This window comes from Acinonyx jubatus, chromosome B3, assembly GCF_027475565.1.
Source record: "Acinonyx jubatus isolate Ajub_Pintada_27869175 chromosome B3, VMU_Ajub_asm_v1.0, whole genome shotgun sequence".
NCBI classification, from domain to species: Eukaryota; Metazoa; Chordata; class Mammalia; order Carnivora; family Felidae; genus Acinonyx; species Acinonyx jubatus.
Window position 1 is genome coordinate 25,656,489 of NC_069386.1, and position 24,507 is coordinate 25,680,995.

A 24,507-nucleotide genomic window follows, 5' to 3' on the forward strand; every position below is an offset into this window, starting at 1 on the left:
TTTTCTTACCACCATTTGTTGAAGAGATAGTCATTTTCCCATTAGATATTCTTTTCTTCTTTCTTGAACATTAATTGACCATATGTTTTTGGGTTTATCTGGATTTTATAACTGTTCTGTTGATCTATGTGTCTACTTTTGTGCCAGTACCACACTATTTTGATTGCTAAAGGTTTGTAATATAACTTAAAGTCTGGAATTGTGATGCCTCCAGCTTTGCTTTCATTTTTTCAAGTTTGCTTTGGCTATTCAGGTCTTCTGTGGTTCCATACAGTGGTCATTTAAATATAATGTTGAATTCAAGTTGCTAGTATTTTATTGTGAATTTTTGCATCTGTATTTACCAGGGGAATTGATCTTCAGTTTTCTTCTCTTATAGTGTCATTGTCCAGTGTTGGTATCAGGGTAATGCTGGTCTTGTAAAATAAATTTTGGAGTCTTCTCTCCTCTTCATTATTTGGAAAAGTTTGAGAAGGTTTGGTGTTAATTCTTTAAATATTAGAAGATTTTACCACTGAAACTGTAAGGTCCTGGGCTTTTCTATTTTGGAAGTTTTTGATTGCTGATCCAATCTCCTTACTCATTATTCATCTGTTTAGATTTTCTGTTTCTTTCTGATTCAGTGTTGGTAGGTTGTATGTTTCTAAGAATTTATTTATCTCTTAAGATTATCCAATTTGTTGGAAAATAGTTATTTATGTCTGTCAGGTCCATTTGGTCTAAAGTATGGTTCAAGTTCAATGTTTCCTTGTTGATTTTCTGTCTCAATGAACTATTCATTGTTGAAAGTGAGGTATCGTATTGTGTGTTTCTCCTTTCAGATCTGTTAGTATTCAATTTAGGTTTTACATTTCGTATTACATGTAGGTTTTCCATGTTGAGTGCATATATATTTCTGATTGTTATCTTCTTGATGAATTGACCTCTTTAAAATTATATAATGACCTTCTTTATCTATTTTTATCTTTTTTTGGCTTAAAATTTATTTTGTCCTATATAAGTGTAGCTACTGCTGCTCTCTTTTTATGTTCATTTGCATGGAATATCTTTTTCTATCTATTAACTTGGAGCCCATGTATGTCCTTAAGGCTAAATTGAATCTCTTGTAGGTTATATGTAATTGGGTCTAGTTTTGTTATCCATCTGGCCACGCTATGTCTTTTGATTGGAAAGTTTAATCCACTTACATTGACAGATAAGAACTTACTAATGCTATTCTATTAATTGTTTCCTTGCTGTTTGGTAGTTCCCTTGTTCCTTTCCTCTCTCTTGTTGTCTTCCTTTGTGAAATGATATTTACATGAGGCTTCCATAAAACATCATATGAATAGGGGCACCTGGGTGGCTCAGTTGGTTAAGCGTCTGACTTTGGCTCAGGTCATGATCTCACGGTTTGTGAGTTTGAGCCCTACATGGGGCTCTGTGCCGACAGCTCAGAGCATGGAGCCTGATTTGGATTCTGTCTCTCTCTCTGTCTTTCTCTCTCTCCCCGCTCCCCCACTTGTTCTCTGTCTCTCTCTCTCTCTCAAAAATAAAGTGTAGAAAATTTTTTAAAAACTTATGAATATCACAATCTATTTTATGCTGATAAAAATTTATTCTCAATCATATACAAATTCTCTACCTTGCTCACTTGTTTTTAATGTCAGAATTTATCTCTTTATATTGTATATCATTAATGAATTATTGTAACTATATTTATTTTTAATACTTTTTTTTCCTTTTTTTAAGTTTATTTCTTTATTTTGAGAAAGGGAGCATGAGCAGGGGAGTGGCAGAGAGAGAGAGGTGGAATACCAACCAGGCTCCACACTGTCAGTGCAGAGTCTGATGTGGGGCTTGAAGATTATGAGATCATGACCTGAGCCAAAATCAAGAGCAGAACTCTTAACTGACTGAGCCACCCAGGTGCCCCAATACTTTTTGTCCTTTACCCTTTTTACTAGTATTGATGGTTAACATACCACCATATAAGAGTATTACAGAGTGTTCTTAATTTGTCTATATACTTATCTTTACCAGTGTGTTACATATTTCATTTGTTTTCATGTTACTAATTAGTGTCCCTTAATTTCAGCTTGAAGAACTCTCTTCAGCATTTATTATAAGACAGGACTAGCAGTGATGAACTCCCTCAGCTTTTGTTTGTTAGGGAAAGTCTTTATGACACCTTCATTTCTGAAGGACAACTTTATCAGGTAAAGTATTCTTTGTTGGCATTTTTTCTTTTGCTTTAGTACTTTAGGTGTATCATCTCATTCTCTCCTTGCCTGCAAGGTCTTTGCTGAAAAATCCACTGATAACCTTGTGGGGGTTCCCTTGTATGATAGAATTTTTTTTTCTCTTAAGGCTTTTAGAATTCTATGTGTCTTTGATATAAGACAGTTTGGTCATAATTTGTCTTGGAGAAGATTGTTTTGGGTTGAAATTTTTGGGTGACCTACTAGCTTCATGGACCTCGGTATACAAATCTCTTCCCAGGTTTAGGACATTCTTATTTATTTCTTTAAATAAGCTTTCTACTCCCATCTCCCTCTCTTCTCTTTTCTGATGATGATATATTTTTTTTCCTTGATGGTGTCCTATAAATTCCATAGGTTTTCTTCATTCATTTTCATTCTTTTTTAACTTCTCTGATGGGATAATTTCAATTGATCTGTATTCTAGCTCAATGATGCTCTCTTTTTCTTGGTCAAGTCTGCTTGTGAAGCTCTCCATTGAATCCGTGTAGTCATTGTCTTTTTCAGCCCCACTAGCTGTGGGGAACCAGTGTGCCAGAACCAGTGGTGTGCATACACTGGCTGTAGGAGCCAGCTGCAGGTAACTGTGTAGTGGCAGAGGCTGGTTGCATGTACTGGTGGGGGTCAGGAAAGGCCTGGGCCCAACTGTGGCCTCACTGGCAACACAGAGGCCTTGGATGTCTGTGTGCACTACCGTAGTTGCTGGGTTATATCACAGGTACATGGTGGTAGAGACTGGTGACAGGGATCAGGCTGGAAGATGCTTATTCACAGCTGGAGGGGCTAGCTGCAGTTCTTGGGCTCTGACAGGGGTACAGTGAGGAGGAACTCAGCCAGCTGGCACTGGTGAATGTGAATACTTGAGGGGCAAAAGCTGGCAGAATCTGCAGGGTTTCCACTTTGGCTGTGTTAGCCTTTGGTTTCTTCAGTAGTAAAACCTACTAGTTTGTCTGCAGAGCAGATTACTGTAAATCACTCTTGCACCTGCTGTGTGGCTACTGCTGGCAGCCCCTATGTTTATTCCTTATTCTTCACCACCTCCATATGTGTCAACATTGCCAGTCTCAGTTGAGTGTAACTGAAGTGGGAACTTTATGTGGTGCCTCAAAAGGCCAGGGAAGCTGGTCATTCACTTAGCTCTTCCTTCGCTGGTAGGGATACTCTTCTACCTGGGGGGTGTCCTCTTGGCTCTGAATAATGCCAGCTGGAGTGGGGGTGGGATGATGCAACAAAGTAAAGCTGTCTTCCTATCCTTTCTGTGTGGTTATCCACAGGTGTTTTTTCCACTGTGTTGCTAAAGTTTCTTAAGTGGACTCCAGGTCTCTAACAGAGCTGTTTTTGTTTGTGGATAGCTAATTGTTGATCTTTGTGGGATCTCTGAGAGATACCGGACTCTCCTAAGTTGCCATTTTGATGATGTCACTTCCCTACAATGTTTTAACTAGAGTGATTTTTAAAAAAAAGCATTGAAAAAGTGTGAATGACCAAATAGACTATAAGTATTTTAATAGACATCCAATAAGGAAATATTAAACATTGCTAATCTAATTTTTGTTATTGAAATTATTTTTGTTTACAGTTGAACCTATTTTTTTCCACAATGCTTTATGTAATATTAATAAGGTCAATAAATACACACTATTAAATATAAACTTAGGAAATGTTATTATCTGTTAGCATTCAGACACAGAGAAGAAAAAGAACATGGGAGAATAATCGGAGGGGCCCTTTAGGCTGGGAGTAGTGCCAGAATGGCTTCTTTAAGTCATTTTGCAAATGAGGCAGCATTGGCTGGGTAAGAAAAGGGGTATGAGTAGATGCTCAGAGCTCAGTATTTTTAATGAAATAAGCACAGGCTGATGTGGGGAGTGAGGTGCATTCTACAAAATGCATTGGGGACCTCTACTGTGATTTAAGCTTAGGAATCTGCTGCCTTGTGAAAAAATATAGTTTAAAGAAATCAGGCTTCCAAGTGGAATTAAGGAGCTTTTATGGGGTGCTTTCCATATCTAGGCAGGAAATAAGGAAGACTCTGCCAGAGGCTGAAGCCATAGGAAAAAAAAATGGACAGAGTCATTTTGGAGTGCGGATTGACAGGATTTGCTGATAGAATTGATATGGAGTGATGTATAAGAAATGTCAAAAATGATTCCCATATGTCTTTCAGAAGTTGTGCTATTCCTCAAATATTCCTTAAATCAAGAAAATGATTTGAAGGAATGAGTGAATGGGGACACTTTAAGGGCACCACGGTTTCTTGAGAAGGTCAAAGAAAGGTTGAATTTTGTTTTAAATAAATTGAGCTTGTGTAGTCTCTGAGACTGCTAAGTGAAGGTATGTAGCACATACAAAATGCAATCAAACTAGGTTTTTTGTTTGATTCTCAGTAAATTACTAAACCATTTCCCTGCATGTGGAGTAGCAGAGACAAAGCTCTGGACAGCAGGTGGTCAGTGTACCAGAGCTCATGCTTAGGGGTTGGCAGACAGACATGATCTTTTCCTGGTTGTCTCTGGGTGGTGTCCACTGGGCTGGTGTTTACCTCCATCTCTTGTGTTCTGTCAGGCCCCAAGCATATACGCTATGCTTTGTTTACATAGATAACCAAAAATTTCAAATGCTTCTGAAGGACATACTCCTTCCCCCCTCCCCACTCTGTTTTCTTGGTGCACAATTGAGTTAGTGACAATATTCTTCATGAAGATGTCAGTACTGGAGTTGGAGCAATGTGTGGGCATGTGTGTGTCGAGGGGAGGGAGTGAGAGGATAGACTTTAATCTCCTTATTGAAAGTATATTATTAACCAGGGAGAGGAGAGGCAAGATGGATCTGTTTGGACTAATCCTGAGTGTCCATTTAAATAACTAAGCAATTATCCCATGAGCTGACCCACAGTCCGACTGCCTCCCTCCCTTTGCTCAGCCCTTCACTTAACCATCATTTTCTCTCCACTTGCTCTATCTCTTCATCAATTTAAAATTACTTGAAAAGCTGTGCATTGAACACCATCCATGGAACCTGGATGTCACAGAGATGGAGGCTGGCATATTTGGGAATACACAGTGACCAAGGGGCAGGGGCCTGGCTTTGTGGGTTGGGGAGGGGCAACCTGTTCACAGAAATGATATCTGAGCTGAGTCTTGAGGAGGAGGAGTTGAGGTAAGGGATGGAGTTGTAAGGGTGTTCTAGACATAGGGACAAATATACAAATGTAAACGTATCAGAATCAAGTAGTTAGTTTAGAAGTGTGTGCTGTAGCAGGAATAAGACCTAAATGATGGACAGGGGCTGATTCAAAGGATCCCTATATTTGGGGCTAGTTACTTTTACTTTGGGCTGTGGGAAATTTTAAGGAAAGGATCAGACCCTTTCCTGACCACCCATATAGGCCACATATCTCCTTTCCTCCTCACATATCTGTGTAGGACTAAGAACCACCATTCCCATTTAATAGGAGAGGAAGTCATGAGGTCAGAAGCCATGTCAAAATCACCAGGTGAAAAATAAGGGCTAGGTCAGTTTTGAACATTTTTATAATAATGCTAGGTCTGTATATTATAGAAGGAAAAAAAACTTCTTCATCGTATCTTGGGATTTTATTCACATAACTTGTAAAATTACACACTTCTAAAATAGAAGTCAAATGTAAAAATCCTTCATGAAACGGTAGTAAAGGACTAAAAAAAAAGTCGCCAGGTGAGAAAGTCCTTCCCCAGACAGCAGGGTGCAGGAGGCTTGGACCTATGGCATGGGGACCACCATGTACAGCAGCTACAGCATTCACTTCAGAAAAAAAAAAAAAAAAAAAAAAAAAACACCAAAATAAAACCCTTCTGGAAGGATCCATGTTTCCATGTAATGACTACGATTCTTTCTGAACACTTGGGCTACTTAAGGAGAAAGAGACTAACCATGTGTCTGGTCCATAAACTTTATTCATCAGACAGGCTGGCAGTAGTCTGGCTCTGCCACTTCACCGGGCAACATCATCTCTCAGAGTCTGGTTCCCATCGGGAAGATTAAAACAGTCACTATAGAATCTCCTTGAGTCAGAGTCATCAATGAGATGGGTGCAGGCAAGGTTCCTGACACAATATCTGCCTGGGCTGGAGCCTCACACAGGAGGTGCTTCTGTGTACAGCCCGCATTATGCACAGGACAACACGCGTTTACTCACAGCTTTGGGCTTTAGCACTTTCTTTGTCACCTATTTATAACAGCAGGTCCAAGGTTGGCAAGGATCTTTTCCCAGTCACATCCAGTTTCCCCTCAGTTTTCCTTCATCTTCATCTCTTGGCCTTCAGAACACTGGGGCACTAAAACATTCATTATTCTTCACTGCTTGTATTTTCCTGTAACCTCCGGTCACCAGAACTATTCCTTTCCTTGCTCACTAGGAAGGATGCTAAAACCTGTTATTCATAGCCACTCAAGGTGTGTTGTGTGCTGTCTCTAGAGGAGGTTAGGTATATATTTTGCCCTATGCTGTACATAATTTAACTGAGACTTGGCTGTGTGGACATACAGACGTACCTGGGGCTAACAGAAAGTAGGGTTCCTCTAGTGTTTTGTCTTCTAGTGTCACTCTTGGTTTTCTTCTCTGAAAACTGATCTGCTTCTATGGGTCCAACTACTGTCTATCTACCTATATGCTTTAAACACAGTCAAGCCCTGATTAATGGCCCACAGGATACCATACCCTCATGCACATCCTGCCAAGTTCTGAAACTCATCCCAGAGTTTTAAAATTGTGACTGATTCCCTAGTTTTTTGTTAACCAGCTGGGTTAGTATATCACTGCTGCTTTTTATTATTTCTCTACCATACTGCACTGGCTCTTCCAGGGGCCACCATTTACCTAGCTAGCATGGTTTAGACCAATCAATGCCACTTTTAGGGAATCCACTGTGTACTGAGGATATGGCTGACCCATGGAGGAATTTTGTAGTGCTTGTTTTATCACCTTTTCTAAAATAATTCACCTTTTATAAGTTGATGATCCTTGGGTACTGGTAGGCTTGAACTTAGTAATTTGAAGAATAGTGAGAGAAACCTGAAGCCTTTCTTGATTCACAGAAACTCCAGATAATCTAGAATATTTGTCTGCTTTGTAGGAATTATAGACTGTCACAAAATGAGTTTCTATAGATTCCACATGTGAGGTCATATAGTATTTGTCTTTTTCTAACTTATTTCACTTAGCACAATTCCCTCTAGGTCCATCCATGTTGTTATAAATGGCAAGATTTAATTTTTATTTTATGGCACAATAACTAATATTACATTACATGTGTGTGTATATGCATATATAGCATGTGCTCTTTATCCATTCATAAAAAAATGAACAAAAAAACAGAAACAGGCTCATAAATACAGACAACAAACTGATGGTGGGCAGGGGGGAGATGCGTGCAGGGATGGGTCAAATAGACAAAGAAGATTAAGATGTATGGACTTCCTGTTATAAAATAAATAAGTCATGAGATGAAAAGTACAGCATAGGGAATGTAATGAATAATATAGTAATAGCTGTATGGTAACAAATAGTAACTATATTCATCGTGGTGAGCATTTCATAGTGTGTAGAATTGTTGAATCATTATATATATACCTGACCTAATAAAATATTAATATGTCTCCTACACCTCAATAAAACAAGGAATTTGCCATCGTAGAAAATAGAGCATTTTGAAATGTGAATTATAAAGAAGAGATTGAGAGGAAAACCACAGTGATTAAAATTGAGAGAAATGATTGGCAGGTAGAAAATCACTGTCAAGTCTCTGAGTATAGAAAAGGCAATCCTCTTTGCTCAGTAAATAAAGGCCAACAGAAAACAGCCCAAGCCCTTGCATCATAGAGGATGCAGGCTGCCACTCTGACGTGGCCACCCTTGAACTCAGTCTTCTTAGCATCACTTAGTACATCAAGTGTCTGTCTTTGCACCCACATGCTGCAACACTATACTTTATATAAGCTCCCCAAAAGAAGGATGTGGTGTCATCATTGAAAAGATACTAGGTTATTAAAACATATTAAATAACATTCTAAAAGCAGCTAAAATTTCCCACTCATTATGTAGAGCATTCAGAAATCTGAAAGAAGAGATTCAGGAATTGAAAACAGCAGCATCTTTAGTGTGAAAGACTGGCACTGGTGTTGATGTCCCTGAGAGCTTTCACATCACTACTTAGCATGTGCTATGCCCTAAGCTCTAAGACCTCTTTGTAAGCCCAGTAGGCTGTTGTTTTCTGTTCTTTATATAATTTATCCTGTCTTTAATATTTTCTTCCTTCAACTAGCTTTGGGTTTAATTTGCTTTTCTTTTTCCAGTACTTAATATATGAAATTAGGTTGTTGCTATGAGATTTTTCTTCTTTTTTAATTTAAGCATTTACAGCTCTAAATTTCATTTTGAGGACTGCCTTTGTTGCGTGTCATAAGTTTTGGTATGCTGTGTTTTTTATTTCCATTCATCTCAAAGATGTGTTCTTATTTCTCTTGTGATTTAGTTTAGTTTCATTTGTTATTTAGGAATGTGTTGTTTAACTTCCACATGGGGTGAAATTTTCATATTTCCTTCTGTTACTCATTTTTAGGTTTATCCATTATGATCACAAGAAATTCTTTGTATGATTTCAATATGTTTAAATTTATTGAAACTTGTTTTGTGACTGAACACATCGTCTATCCTGAATCACGTTCCATGTGCTCTTTAAAAAAAAAAAAAGTATATTCTGCTGTTGTTGGATGGAGTGTTCTATATATGGCTGTTTGGTTTCATTGGTTTATAGTGTCTTCTGTTTCAGTCTTCTGTTTTCTGGTCAATACTCTGTCCAGTTTTCCTAACCATTATTGAAAGTGATGTATTGAAGTGAGGTTCATCTATGTGTATAATTTCTATATATTCTTGATAGTTTGAGCCTTTTATCATTGTATAGTGTCTTTCTTTGTCTTTTATAACAAATTTGGTCTTAAAGTTCTCTTTTTATTATGGTTTGAATAGAATGTCTTTTTTATGTTTTCATTTTCAATTTATCATATTTATGCTGTTGCAGACAGCATAGTTCATATTTCTTTATTGATTCTATGAGTCTCTGGCTGTTAATTGAAGTTTTACTCCATTTATATTTAATATAATTACTGACAAGAAAGGACTTTGCCTTTTTTCTGTTTGCTTTCTGTATGTCTTATTTCTTTTTTATTTCTTAATTCTTCTATTAGTATCTTCTTTTGTGTTCAATTCATTTTTCCCTAGTGTACCATTTTAATTCTCTCACATTTCTCTTACTGTATATATTTTTTAATTATTTTCTTAGAGATTACTCTGGATTTAAATTAACATCCAAATTCATGACAATCACGTTTGAATTAATACCAACTTAGTTTCAGTGATATATATAAACTTTGCTCATATAGCTTTGTTCCTTTATATTTCTACTGTAACAAATTAGATCTTTTAATATAATGTGATCACAAACATAGATTTATAATTCTCATGTTATGAATTTGTCTTTTAAATCATATAGGATAAGAGAGGGGTTATAACCAAAAATATAATAATCCTGGCATTTATATTTATGTATGTTATTAAAACTTGGAACGATGCCCAAAAAATGAAAACTCTCTTAGTCTTTGCAGCTAAGTTCTGTGTGTGTTGGGCACTCCTTCATTACTTAGGCAGTTTACAACTTCCATAGCTTTCATGTCTTGCTTGTGCAATGCCTTTAGTCAGCTGAAGATGAGAATTTAGTCTTCTTGGGTCTTTTCTAAACATGCATCCAATCCTGGGCATGCACACATTTTTCTAGATTCTCTGGAATATGTGGAGCTTTCCAGCCCTTACTTCCCCAAGAGTTTCTTTCCCTAGCCTCTCCTTCCTAGATTTTTCAGTCTGTCTTTTGCTTGCCCAGCTGTATACATTGCACCATGGCTGCAGTGAATATATTTGTATTTAAATGTTTTGAACAAATGATCCCTTAGAGGACACCCCAGCCCTGGAAATCTCTGAGTCATTCCTTCAGCAATCCACCTTCTGCTCCTCTTACCAGCAACCAGCAGGAATGCATGCTGCCATTTTCAAAGCCACTGCAGAGCTAGAAAATGGGGACTGGTAACAGAATAAGTTCAAATACCAAAGAGCTTGCTCACTGAAATTCAGGTATTCTTTTTCTTCATTAAGTATTCTCCTGGCTGTTATAAGTTCTTTATTAGATTCTAGTTTAAAAAAAAAATATGCTGACAGTTTTTGTCACCTTACTCATTGCATTTGTGCATGTTCCTTAATTCACTACTTTTGATGATGTCTCTTTTACTTCTTTCCTAGAATTTTTAAAACATCTATCATGTGTCAGGCATTGTATTACATATGTATTTATATTCAGGGCTTAAAACAACACTGTATAATAAACTTTATAATCCCTTTTAGATGATAGTTTATGCCCAAAATAGTTGAGTAACACAATAAGTACATGGAGACTGAGATGAGAGTTGAACGGTCTGTTTGATTCCACTGCCTCTTCTATCTGCTTTCTCCTCCATTATGGTATTGTTGGCCTTATACTTTATTATTAAAGACATACTTGAGTATTATTTTGAGAAAGGAACTTCTTTGCATATTTGTGCTCTTCCTTTTTTGCAACGTTTTTATTGTTCAGGCTTGTCTTTATTATTTTATATTTGATCTAGTAAGAAGGATTATTGCTGGACATGTGAGTACATATACAAATTTAAACAGAATATTTATATGCTCACATTAATTATTACAGAGCCTTACTGAGAAATATGAGTATTAGGAATAGATACCAGCCATATTAATCAAAATATATCAATAAAGTTTGTTCCCTTTTGATAAGAAATATGCTAACTTTGCAAAATTATCTCACATATGCTAGTTTTCTCAACATAAATGAGAATTGCTGACATCTTATTTCCAACAATTGAAGAGGAATGCAAAGTTTAGAGAGAATTTTTAGTCCAGTATAATTACGATGGTTGGTCTCATGGATGTTCCTATTACATCAAGAGTACAAAATGAGGGGCACCTGGGTAGCTCAGTTTGTTAAGTGTCCAACTCCTGATTTCATCTCAGGTCATGATCTCATGTTTCATGAGGTCAAGCCTCAGCGCAGAGCCTGCTGGGACTTCTCTGTCTCCCTGTCTCTACCCCTCCCCACTTGGGCTCTCTCTATCTCTCAAAATTGAATAAACATTAACAAACAGAGTAGAAAATGAACAATGAACTGACTAATGAAATCTGTAGCTCAAGCTTGAAGTAAGTTGTAGAAGTTGGATCTATTGCTAAAAAGGAAACATTTATTATGTTATCTCAATAACAGATTTTTTTGAAAGGATGAAACTCTACAATTGTATAAACCAGAACATTCATCATTTTATTGTATTCTTATTTGACCTTTCAGGTAATTCTCTAAATTCTGCTTTTTACAAGGTTGCTCTTCGCTGAATTTAAATTCTATTACATTTTAAGCAGGTCACTTTTAGCTCTCCACTAGCTACTTCCCATTCCCATACTTCACCAACCACTCGCAAATTTGGTATCTCATCCATTTTTGATCACAGGCAAAAACCCTGCCTGTGATTTGTGTAGGGGCAGGGTTAGTGTTAAGGTGAAGATCCCTTAGGAGTTTGGCTACCCAGGACAAGCACAATGTCCCAGCCATGAAAGCAACTAGGCTTGCAGTTTTGGTCTAGACCAAATCCAATTGCAGTAGGCCTACAACTATCACAGAAGGGACCAGTACGCACTGTACAGTTAGTAAAAAGTCAAGGAAATGGATGAGCCTGCCAATCACCTTGGGCTTCCAAAATAACCTGTTCCCAGCTTGACAATGTTTAGATTTTAAAATTTCAGTTTTTATATAGTTGACTGAACTTTAAAATACATTTTTCTCCACTACAGTGTATTATGCTAAGCGAAATAAGTCAGTCAGAGAAAGACAAATATCATATGATTTCACTCATATGTAGAATTTAATAAACAAAACAGATGAACATAGGAGAAGGGAAGGAAAAATAAAGTAAAAACAGAGAGGGAGACAACCATAAGGGACTTTTAAATACAGAGAATAAAAAGAGGGTGTTGGAGGGGAGGAGGGTGGGAGATGGGCTAAATGGGTGATAAGCATTGAGTAGGGCACTTGTACAGATGAACTCTGGGTGTCATATGTAAGTGAAGAATCACTGGGCTCTACTCCTGAAACCAATACCACACTGTATGTTAATATGTTAACTAATCTGAATTTAAATGTATAAATTATTTTTAAAAAAGGAAGGAAAGTGGAAGATACCAATATGTCAGTTAACAATGTCCTGCCTCTCCACTCCAAAAACACACTTTGTTGCCTGCCCTGGTAGGAGAGATGGATCCCGTAAACATTTCTCTTTTGCCAACTGGCATAACGTTAAGCTTTGTTAATAAAACGTGCTGAAGGGGGGAAAAACAATACCTTTTTCCTAAACACATTACTGTAAATTGTGGCTAGGTTCCCAAGAACTGGTAATTCCTAACTAACCAACAGTATGCATGGTGCATCATGTTAGTAGTGATTGTTTATAAGAAGACCAGTGCTTTCTTGCATTCTTTTATTTGATGAAAAATTTGCAGTTTTTTTTTTTTTTTTGAAGGCAGGCATACATCGGAGAAAGTTCTAGTGGGACAGGGTTTTGGCATCAGGAAGATATCAAAGGAAAATTTCTGAAGGAGAAATAGCGCTATCTGTGTTACTATTACTAGTGACTTATTAAATGTATATAACTTATAATTATATATACTATATATACATATTTGTATTAATAAAAATATCAATTTTCTGTAATTGAATGCATGAACATACCTCTCTTCATTTGCTAATCTAGAGGTGAGTCAAATATAGGAAGAGGAGGCATATATACCCCTCAGAGCTGGGCTTCCTTTCAGACACCCCCTCACAGCAGAAAAGATGCTTCTCACATGCAGTATAAATATACAGTTCCATCAACTTTGAGGATGTAACTTAGCTATAGAGCAGGAAGAACTCTCTAGCAGCATCCCTACTAAAGGGTTAAAGGGTCCCTCACAGCCCCACACCAGAGGCAGCACGATGAGGCAACAGTACAAGATGTAAAGATGCTGCCGGCAGGAATGCCAGGTGAGTAGCATTATCTTTGCTCCATCTCCAAGCCTTTCATAAGGGAACAGCTATGGTAAATATAAAGTTATGTACAGTAAGCATTCATCTGTTCTTTACAAAGACTCACTGGGCTAGAAAAGTATAACGGCCAATTTGCGCCTTATTTCTTTCCCATAACACCAATCATTAGAACTATTTAATTCTAAGAGTCCCCAAATAAATTTCATATATTGCCTGAGAGTCACTGTAACATCTTTCTAGAGAAGTTATGTTTCCACTGAGTGAATATAACTCATGTACATGGTGTACAGTTCAAAAACTGACCAAGCCAGGACATTTTGCATGAAATGCTATTTCATTGTCAAGGTCTGAGTTTTCATTGTAGCAAGCACTTTGTGAGATGTTTATATATTGGCTAATATTACCAAATTTCTTTTTTAACATTGGAAAATGGTTTTAAGATATACATGGGAGGGTGCCAGGGTGGCTTAGTTGGTAAGCATCTGACTCTTAATTTCAGCTGAGGTCATGATCTCACAGTTTGGGAGACTGAACCCTGTATCAGGCTCTGCGCTGACAGGGTGGAGACTGCTTGGGATTCTCTATCTCCCTCTCTCTCTGCCCCTCCCCTACTTGCATGGGTTCTCTCTCTCTCTCTTCCTCTCACTCTCTCAAAATAAATAAAGTTTTTTTTTAAAAACAAAATATACATGGGGTTGCTGTTCAACACACTAACGACTGGTTATTTGATTAGTAATACTATTTCTTTGGTGAGGGGGAGACTACCATATTTATTTCCTATTGCCACTGTAACAAATTACCACAAATATAATTCCTTAAGACAATTTATATTTATTATTCACTGCTCTGGATACCAAAAGTATAAAACAGGTTTTACACGGCTAAAATCAAGCTTTTGGCAAGACTGTGTTTCTTTCAGATTCTCTAGGAAAGAATATATTTTTCCGTTTCCAGCTTCTAGAAGATGTGTGCCTTCCTTGGCCCATGACCCATCACTCCTTCCATAATCACATCTTTCTCTGATTCTGATTCTGTTTCCTTCTTATAAGTAGTCCTGTGATTACATTGGGCTCACCTGGAATACCCAGGATAATCTCCCCATCTCAAAAGCTTTAATACCATCCATCTGAAAAGTTCCTTTGGCTATGGTAGGTAGGAAGGATTAGGACAGGACCACCTTTGAAGGGGTTATTATTTTACCTACCACAATCTGTGTTCTGGTCCCCTTCAAAACTCATGTATGTCTGACATGCAAAATAATTAACCCCATCCCAGTATCTCCAAAATTCAAAATTCGTTACAGCTGTTAAATTAAAGTCCATAATCTCACCCAAATCTTGCCAGTTCAAAAGTTCCAAACCTCATTATCTGAGTTATCTAAATCAGCTATACAAGAGGATCTGGGTATGATCTACTCTGAGTGCAATTCCTTCCCACCTATGAATTTGTGGAACTCAAGAAACAAGTTTCTGTTCCCAAGATCAAATGGCTGGACAGGCGTATAACAATTACAGATATTCCCATTTGAAAGAGGAGAAAATGTCAGGAAAAAATGAAGCACTATTCCCTCTCTCTGTCCTTTTCAGTACAAATTGGCAGTGTTTCTGCTGGTATAAAATTCTCAGAAGTCTTGTGGGTTCCCTATGTGTGTCTCAAGAATTCACACCATTAGATAAGAGGTTCCTACATAAATCTTTCGTTAATAATCTAGTCTTTATTCCTGGCTTTTGTTTACATGATTAAGGGGACTCAGGAGTCACACACCTAATCTCAAAGAGCCTACTGTGTGACTGCATACTCTGACCTTTTGACACTTTTGAGGCTTTAGCAAAAGGTCGCCCAGCCACACCCTAGTCTTTATTTTAAGAGCATTCTTTCCTGATAGTGAATCTCCTAATTATAGTATCTTTTGCAACCCGGATAATCTGAGAATTTCCCAAATCATCAAGTCCTGGTCCCCTTTTTGTTGTCAGTTCTTCCCTCAACCTATCTTTTCCTTCTCATGTTTTACTATAAGCAAGAGGAAGAAAACAGGACACAACTTCAACACTTTGCTTGGAAATTTCATCTAAATATCCAAATTCATCATTGTATCAGTCTCCTATGACTGCTGTGATAAATTACCACTAACTTGGTGGATTAAAACAGCAAACATTTATTCTTTTATGCTTCTGGAGGCCATAAATCTGAAATCTGTGTCAAAGGGCAAAATCAAGGTGTCAGGGCCATATTTCCTCTAGAGGTTCTAGGGAAGAATCCATTTTCTTGCCTTTTCTAGTTTGTAGAGCTGCATACCTTGCATTCCTTGTCTCAGGGCATCTTCCTACATCTTCAAAGCCAGAAGCAAATAGCATCTTTAAACCACCCTCTGCTTTCATGCATCACCTATATTTTTCTATGTATGTTGTAATCTACTTTTACTTTTCTCGTGTAAGAATCCTTGTGACTGCATTTAGTGCCCACCTGGATAATCTCCCCATCTCTGGACCCTTAACTTACATCACACCTACAAAGACCCTTTTTCCATGTAAGATAGTGTTTACAACTTCCCAGAATTAGGATCTGATATCTTTGGGGGTCATTATTTTAGCCTACTACAATTGCTTGTAAGTTTTACTTTCCACATAATTATAAATATAAATCAGCTAAGTTTTCTGTCACTATATAAGAAAGATCTCATTTCTTCTAGTTAGTTTCCAATAGCATGTTCCTCATTTCCTTTTGAGCCTTTGTCTGCAAGATCTTTGATGGCCATATTCCTATCAACAGTGTCTCTTATGACCATGTATTGTCAGTTTTCTCTGCCATGCACCTCACTTCCTTGCAGGTCTTCAGCACAGAGTAATTAACATCCATGTTTCAATTAGCAATCTGTTCAAGGAAGGAAAGTTTTATGTATTGTAAATCTCTATATGAATTTCAGCATCTGCCTACTGCCCAATTCCAAAATTATTTTCACACTTTTAGGTATTTGTTACAGTAGTACCTCACTTATAAGTACAAAACTTTGCATTATTTTCCTATTGATGCTGTAACAAATTATCACAAATTTACTGGCTAAAACACAAGTAATTCATTTCCTGATAGTTCTGGAAGTCAGAAGTCCAAAAGGGTCTTACAAGGTTAAAACAAGTTATAGGTAGGATTGCATTCTTTCTGATTTCTCTAGGCGAGAATCTGTTCTTTGCCTCTTCCAGCTTCTAGAAGCCACCTGCATTCCTGAGTTCATGGCCACAGACTCTGACCTCTGCTTCTGCCATCACATCTCCTTTTCACATCACATCTCCTGATACTCCTGCCTCCCTCTCAAAATAACCCTTGTGATTATACTGGGTTTCTATGGATAAACCAGGATATTCTCCCCTGTCCCAAGGGCCTTAATTTAATATATCTGCAAAGTTCCTTTGCCATTTAAAGTAATGCATCTATAGGTTTGGGGGTTTGAGGGGTAAGGACATGGGCATCTTTGTAGGACCATTTTTCTGCCTACCACCACCACATCTTCTACTGCACTGGTGCATTGTTTTCATATAAATTAAAACACTCAAATCTGAAGAGAATATTGGGTGGGAAGCTAGAGACTAACCCCCTTTTCACACTTAACTATTTTTTTCTCAGAGAGTAAAAACAACTGTTATTTTGTCTCTTTTTCAAATGGGAAGACTGGACCAGAGAAGTTAGGCAGTTTTACAAAGGTAAAACAGTTAGTTAATGGCAAAGCTACTCTAGAATTTCACTGTTTTAACCATTTAAAGTTCTCTCCACTGTGACCTGCCCCTGGTCAAGCAGAGAATTCTTTAGTGAGTTTAGGACCCTAAACCCTTGATTAGGATGATATAAATCCAAGTTGAAGCAAATATTTTAACTCACAAAATATCATTTCTTGACCCTAAAATTAAAATGTTGTTGAAAATTGGGATGCTTGTTTCAATAAGTTAATGCTTGAATGTCTTAACAGAGATTAGGAGCAAAATAGAAATTTGACTTCTGGGGCAGGAGTGTGGAAATGCTGAATTTTTGGATCCACCAGTAGTTTAGAGAAGTTTTTCTGTAAGGCACATTTCTTAACCTTTTGGGCTTCATTTCCTTCAACTGAAAAGTGAAGGTTTCTGGTAGGTAGTCTGTCTGACTCCTTTGAGCTAGGACAATCCATTATTCCATAGAGTGCTTTGATCTCAATTCTATATGAAGGAGGTTGGTTATACATCAAGGTACTCTATATTTCAGAGACCCCATCAATGGAAGGCTCGCTCTTACCTAGAGATATATATTTTTTTGTATTATGAAAGCATAGGCCATTTTTGAAATGTTTAAAGGGATAAAAAATTTAAATGTTGTTCCCCTACTGAGGCTGAAACATTTACTTAGGGGATTTAGCTGAATAATGCGTTCATCCTTTAGAAGAAAGACACTATCATATATTTTTCCAGTGTTTGGAACTCTGATCCTAAGGAAGTCTGTTAAAATGGGGGAACAATCCATGAGGCTTTAATGATAGCATTTATTGAGATAGAAATTTTAGAATTACTATCTTTTTATGTATTTTTTATTTTTTTTTTAATTTTTACTGGAATTACTTCTTCTTTAACATATTCTTCTTAGATTCAGCTAAATTCTGTCCACATGTCTCTGCCCACCATCACTACACCCTCCACTTTTCCAGCTATATGCTGAAAGCAGACTCCTTGGTGTACAATCCTTATCATCTTTTTTATATATATTTTTTTATTTTTATATTTTTTTATTTTTATATTTTTTACTGGGATTATTTCTTCTTTAACATATTCTTCTTTTTAGATTCAGCTAAATTCTGTCCACATGTATCTGCCCACCATCACTACATCCTCCAATTTTCCAGCTATGTGCTGAAAGCAGACTCCTTGGTGTGCAATCCTTATCATCTTTAAATGTCAGTGCAGTGGTTTTCAGAAGGTAGGCAGTTCTCAGGACCAAGGAACCAGAATAAAGCAGGACAGAAGATGCTGTCTTTAGTAAGAGTTGAGACCACTATGGCAAAAAGAAAGGCTTCTCATACCTCATAAATACAGGGTGTTGGCCAAGAATGAAGGAAGACATGAGGAAAAGGGAAAAATCCAGGAGTGAGCAGTGTTTCCAAGGTGGGAGGTCAGGTCTCTCTGAGGGGATCTTCTCTGAGAAGTAGGAGCAAACAATAGAAATGCCAGGTGGTGGTGCCTCCAGTGGCCATTGACATAGAAACAAAGTACCACCACAAAGCACAGAAGGAAGAGAAATTAACTCTGATTCACCACACTGTCAAAAAACCAACAGATCTGGCTTCAAGTCAGCCTCCAGACCCAGTGGGCAATAAAGTGTTTCTTGGGGGACAGAAGTTCAGTTATGTGAGCTGGCAGACGTGGCAGTATCTAGAGGGAAGATTCTGCCCTAGAGAGACCATCTCCACATCAGCCTGATGATGGGAGTGGGACCATAAAGTTGTCAATATTGTAAGTGTAGGGGGCAACTTGAAGACTGCAGAACTGGATCTGCTGGTTCAAGTCTGTAGTACCTGTGGCTGGGCTAGGATGGCCAGGATCACCTGAAGCATCCCCACTTCCACTCCACTCCACACTACCCCAACTATCTGAACCCAGGGTCTTCCTTACACCTAAACTATTTGAACAGAGGCTGTAGACCAGCACAGAATCTCCAAATCAAAGCTGTTCTCCTCCAAGCTCCTACAGCACTGTTATTTCTTGTGCTTATTTTTGCATTCATTGCTTTGTACCTGGCATTGTAGCTTTATATACACTTTCTATTTTCTTACTAAAAAATTTGCTTCTGAAGAAAATTCTAGATTTTCTGAGTTCAGTGTGAATTTATTCTCTAAAACATATTTGATTCATTTAAGTTCTCTGTCCCTCTATTTGCTTTACCTTAAAAATTTCTTAAATTCGCTAAAAACCAAATGAAGTTAACATTATTTTCTTTTGTGCTGACTGAAGGCTTTCCTCACAGGCTGTGATTTTTGTCATAATTTTCTTAATTCTATTAAGTAAATACTTACCTTATCCACTTCATAGTCTCTAATAATAGTCCTTATACATAGTTTATGCTTGAAGAAGTCCATTGCAGATTACTTATCGTGTAAAACAATCTAAAAGTCTAACAATAGCTAGTTAGTTTAATATATATACATTATTATATTATTTATTATTATACATAATTGATTTAATATGAAATGTATGTGTATATATGTATATATGTTATACATACACATATGTATGTGTATATGAAATATATATTATATATGCATAATATGAAATATATTATATATGTACATTTGTATATATGTTATATGTGTATAATATATATAGTTATATATTCTATATGTACACACATACATATAGTCCAGACATCTGTATCCTATAATTATATAGTTCATCTTTCAAAGTAATCATTATGTAGAGATTTTCATATGGGAAATATCCTGTTCTGTTAGATATACAAAAGACGAGAGTGAAAGAAAATACATGTACATGTCAAAATTATCTGTACAGGGGCACCCGAATGGCTCAGTAGGTTAAGCATCTGACTTCAGCTCAGGTCATGATCTCACTGTTTGTGAGTTCGAGCCCCACATTGAGCTCTGCACTGACAGCATGGAGCCTGCTTGGAATTTTCTATCTCCCTCTCTCTCTGCCCCTCCTACGCCCCCCTCAAAATAAATAAATAAACTTAAAAAAGTTTTTTTAATATGTAGAAAAATTTACCAAGTGAAATTACAAGTGAAATGATACCTACTTGTAGTTTTCTCCTTTAAAATTCTTTTGTATATTTCCATATCCTTCTATGAACATATACCACATATCATTTTAAATACCATCTCCCTGCCTGCATGTCATACTTTGATGATGTGTTCTCATGTATGTGCACTCACACCATCTAAAAGTAACTCCATCTTTGGGGGAATGGCCCCTCAAACCAGAGACAGCAGAGGATTTCTTCTCTTTGATCAGCACAGACCTTTCTTGCACTAACACATAAATATGTCTCATTCACAGTATACATACATTGACTTCTTTGTCTGTAATCATTAACTATGAATTAGGTACTCATAGCAGAAGGCTAATCTGTTTTAACAGGAGGAAGTAGTGAAGGTAAAAATGAATGTTTTTACATTTTTATTCTCACTCTGGGCACAAAGGCAAGATTTGGACTGAATATAAGAGGGAAGGACCAATGGTGCTAATATCTTGTTGAAATATTATTTGTCTAAAAATGTAACTATAACATCTGTTTAAAGGTGAATATTTTATATTTTGATTTCATTCTATATAATTTAATTTCATTTTAAATAGTAGAAGAAGAAATTTAAGAAACAGAAGATTAACTCATTAATGAAATTTAGATTCACTATCTAATTAGTAAAGTCTGTAGGGAAATAAAAGCACAACAATATGGCAATTTTGGAATTGTACAGAACCCATTCCCACTTAGTGTGTGGTGGACGTGCTGTCAGGAAGCCACTGCAGTCAGAGGCTTGGGCTTAAATCATTACTCCCTGACTTCATAGCTCTGCATCCTTGTCCTGATCTTTTAATATCTATGCATCACTTTCCTTTCTCGTAAACTTGGATGTTAATAGCAACAAATCTCATAATGCTACTCTGATTAGATGTGTTAATGCAGGTAAGGCACCTATCACAGTGCCTGACATACAACTGGTGGATATGATGTCCATTGATGTTTGAGTATTGGTGGCAGTCATAGCAGACAGTAGTATTACTATCTGCAAGACCAGACATGGGTTAAAAACAATTAGGTTGTACCAGAAGATTGCTGTCATGACACAATTCACTTAGTCTGTTTCTTGTCATCAATCCAATACACAATAATTGTAACCAGCTTCTGGTCAGAATTTGGACTGAGAATTTATTATACATTTATATTTCTTGAGCTTATAAACTATTTTATAAAATACATATATTTCAACCTTGTCCAAGGAAATGTTTTGATTATTCTGAGTTAGGAATGGGAAACAAACAATAAATCATTTTTAAAGGCATCTGGAATTACTTTACAAGTGGTAATGTATGTATAGACACAGGAAGCCACAGAACTGACTAGATTTTATTTAAGCCATATTTTTAAATGATATCCATCAATGCAAACCTATATAATTTGGTGGGTCAGGCAGACAATTTCATAAAAGATGGTAATTAAAATAATGACTGAAGTACTTAATATAGCTCTATGAAACATGGTGGTTGCTGGGTAAATAGTCAGAATTGGTGAGTCATTTAAAAAGTCTTCATCTTTTATTTTTCAGCTTGACTATTTCTGCAGAATGCCCAATGCAACTTGAGGACTTCCCGATGGATGCCCATGCTTGCCCTCTGAAATTTGGCAGCTGTAAGTTATTTTCACAAGTAAGAACCACGGATATACTTTTGGGGTTATTTCCACATTCATTCAGAACTTGGGTTCCATATGTGAATAAACACAATATGGGTGGCAGTCTGCTTGAGAAGACTGGAATGCTGTGGAGTCCTCATACCTTTGTCCTCACAGACTAGTTTTCTTGTCTCTAACAGAGAATTATGTGTCAAGGCACATACCATAAAGAATATGATCCTGGAGAAGTGTTTTCAGGCCCTCACCTGGCAGTTCTTTCTTTCTTTCTTTTTTTAAAAAAAAAATTTAATGTTTATTTATTTTTGAGAGAGAGACACAGAGCACAAGCAGGGGAGGGGCAGAGAGAAAAGGAGACACAGAATACAAAGCAGGCTCCGTGCTACCCGAGCTGTCAGCACAGAGCCTGATGCGGGGCTCAAACCCACAAACCACGAATCATGACCTGAGCTGAAGTCGGACGCTGAACCGACTGAGCCACCAGGCGCTCCTGGCAATTATTTTTACTTCTCAGACTGCAGGTCATATCCTCTAAGGAGCCAACATTCATGACTCAGTTTCCAGTACCCAGCCATGATCTTCACTTCTTAATAGAATATTCCATAAGAGCAATGACACTGTCATGTTCACTCTTACTGCTCACCCTGTACACGTTTTAGGAAACGTGTTTCTTGAACAAATAATTATTCATTAGGTGAACACCTTTGCATTCCAGCCATTCCAGATAGTGCAGTGATGACACTGTCTCTGAAAGTGTGCCTGCAGTCCCATCCTCCCTTCTGAGATGTTGGGAGGCAGGGTTAGAACCAAACTGTTTCCTTCTTTCTTCATGCTATCCATTTGTACTCATGCTATGCGAAGTTTTGATTTTTAAAAGCAGAAGAATGTGTTCCTGGAAATTGATCAGCAGACTTGTACTAATGTATTACATTTTTAATAATTGATGAACCAACATTGTTACATTATTATTAATTAAGACCCATAGTTTATGTTAGGGTTCACTCGGTGTTATATATTCTATAGGTTTTGATAAATGTTTCCAACATTATATTATCATATAGAGTAGTTCCACTGCCCTTAGAATCCTTTGTACTCCACCGATTCACCATCCCTTCCCTCAATCCCTAACAGATCTTTTTACACTATCCATAGTTTTTTCTTTTCCAGAATGTCATACAGTTCCAGAATGTTCATACATAGTACAAAGCCTTGTCAGATTACTGCTTTTAGTTAGTAATATGTATTTATGGCTTCTCCATGTTTTTCATGGCTGAAGAACTAATTTCCTTTTAGTGCTGAGTAATATTCCATTGTATGCTTGTGCCATAATTTATCCATTCACCTACTGAAGGACATCTTGGTTGTTTCCAAGTTTGGGCAGTTATGAAGAAAGCTGATAAAAACATCTGTGTGCGGGTTTTTGTGTGGACATACATTTTCAACTCCTTTGGTTAAATATCAAGAAGCACCAATGCTGGATCATATAGTGTGTATATGGTTAGCTGTGTAAGAAATTGACAAATTGCCATTCCCACCAACAAAGAATGAGAGTTCCTTTTGTTCCACATCTTAACCAGCATATGGTGTTATCAGTATTCTGGATTTTATCCATTCTAATAGGTGTCTAATGGTATCTTGTTTTAATTTACAATATCTTTGTGACATATGATACTGAATATCTTTTCATATGTTTATTTTCCATCTGTTTATCTCCTTTGGTGAGGTGTGTGCTCAGGGATTTTGCCCATTTTTAATCTGGTTGTTCATTTTCTTATTGTTTAGTTTTAAGAGTTCTTTATATATTTTATGTACCAGTTCTTTATCAGCCATGTGTTTCAAAAATATATTCTCCAAGCCTACAGGTTATCTTCTCATTTTCTTGATAGTATCTTTCACACAGACTTTTTGTTTTGTTTTGTTTTAACTAAATTTTTCTTTCAATGTTTATTTATTTTTGACAGACAGAGACAGAGTTGGGGGGGGGGCAGGGCAGACAGAGAGAGAGGCACAGAATCCAAAGCAGGCTCCAAGCTCTGAGCTGTCAGTACAGAGCCTGACATGGGGCTCGAACCCACAAACCATGAGATCATGACCTGAGCCAAAATTGGACGTTTAACCAACTGAACCACCCAGTTATCCCCACATAGCAGACATTTTTAATTTAATGAAGTCCAGCTTATTATTTATTTAATGGATCACATCTCTGAGGTTATATCTAAAAACTAAGGTTATCTGGATTTTCTTTGTGTTTTCATCTAGGAGTTTTATAATTTTGAATTTTACATGTAGGTCTGTGATCCATTTTGAGTTAATTTTTGTGAAAGTATAAGGTTTGTGTCTAGATACTCATTTTTTTTTCTTTGCATGTGGATGTCTACACCAATTTATTGAAAAGACTATCTTTTATCCACGGTATTGCCTTTGCTCCTTTGTCAAAGATCAGTTGACTGTGTGGGTCTGTTTTTTAGCTTTCAGTTCTGTTCCATTGATCTATTTGCCTATTCTTTTGCCAATACTATACACACTGTCTTGAGTACTGTAGCTTTACAGTAAGTCTTGAAGTTGGGTAGTATCAGTTCTCTGATTTTGCTCTTCTTCAGTATTGTACTGGTTATTCCTTTGTCTCTCCACATGAACTTTAGAGTCAGTTTGTCAATATCCACAAAATAACTTGCTGGGATTTTTATTGGGATTGTATTGGATCTACAGATCAAGTAGGGAAAAACTGACATCTTGACATAATT

General features: G+C 37.0%; 1 protein-coding gene across 2 annotated transcripts in view; it reads left to right on the forward strand.

The window, feature by feature from the left end:
- GABRA5 (gamma-aminobutyric acid type A receptor subunit alpha5) overlaps positions 1–24,507 on the forward strand; it is an 81,457-nt gene that overhangs the window by 29,872 nt on the left and 27,078 nt on the right. For both annotated transcript variants that reach the window (XM_015064108.3, XM_027067868.2), the window contains exon 7: positions 21,681–21,763. In XM_015064108.3, the coding sequence (XP_014919594.1) occupies positions 21,681–21,763 (83 nt within the window). The remainder of the gene's footprint in view (positions 1–21,680; positions 21,764–24,507) is intronic.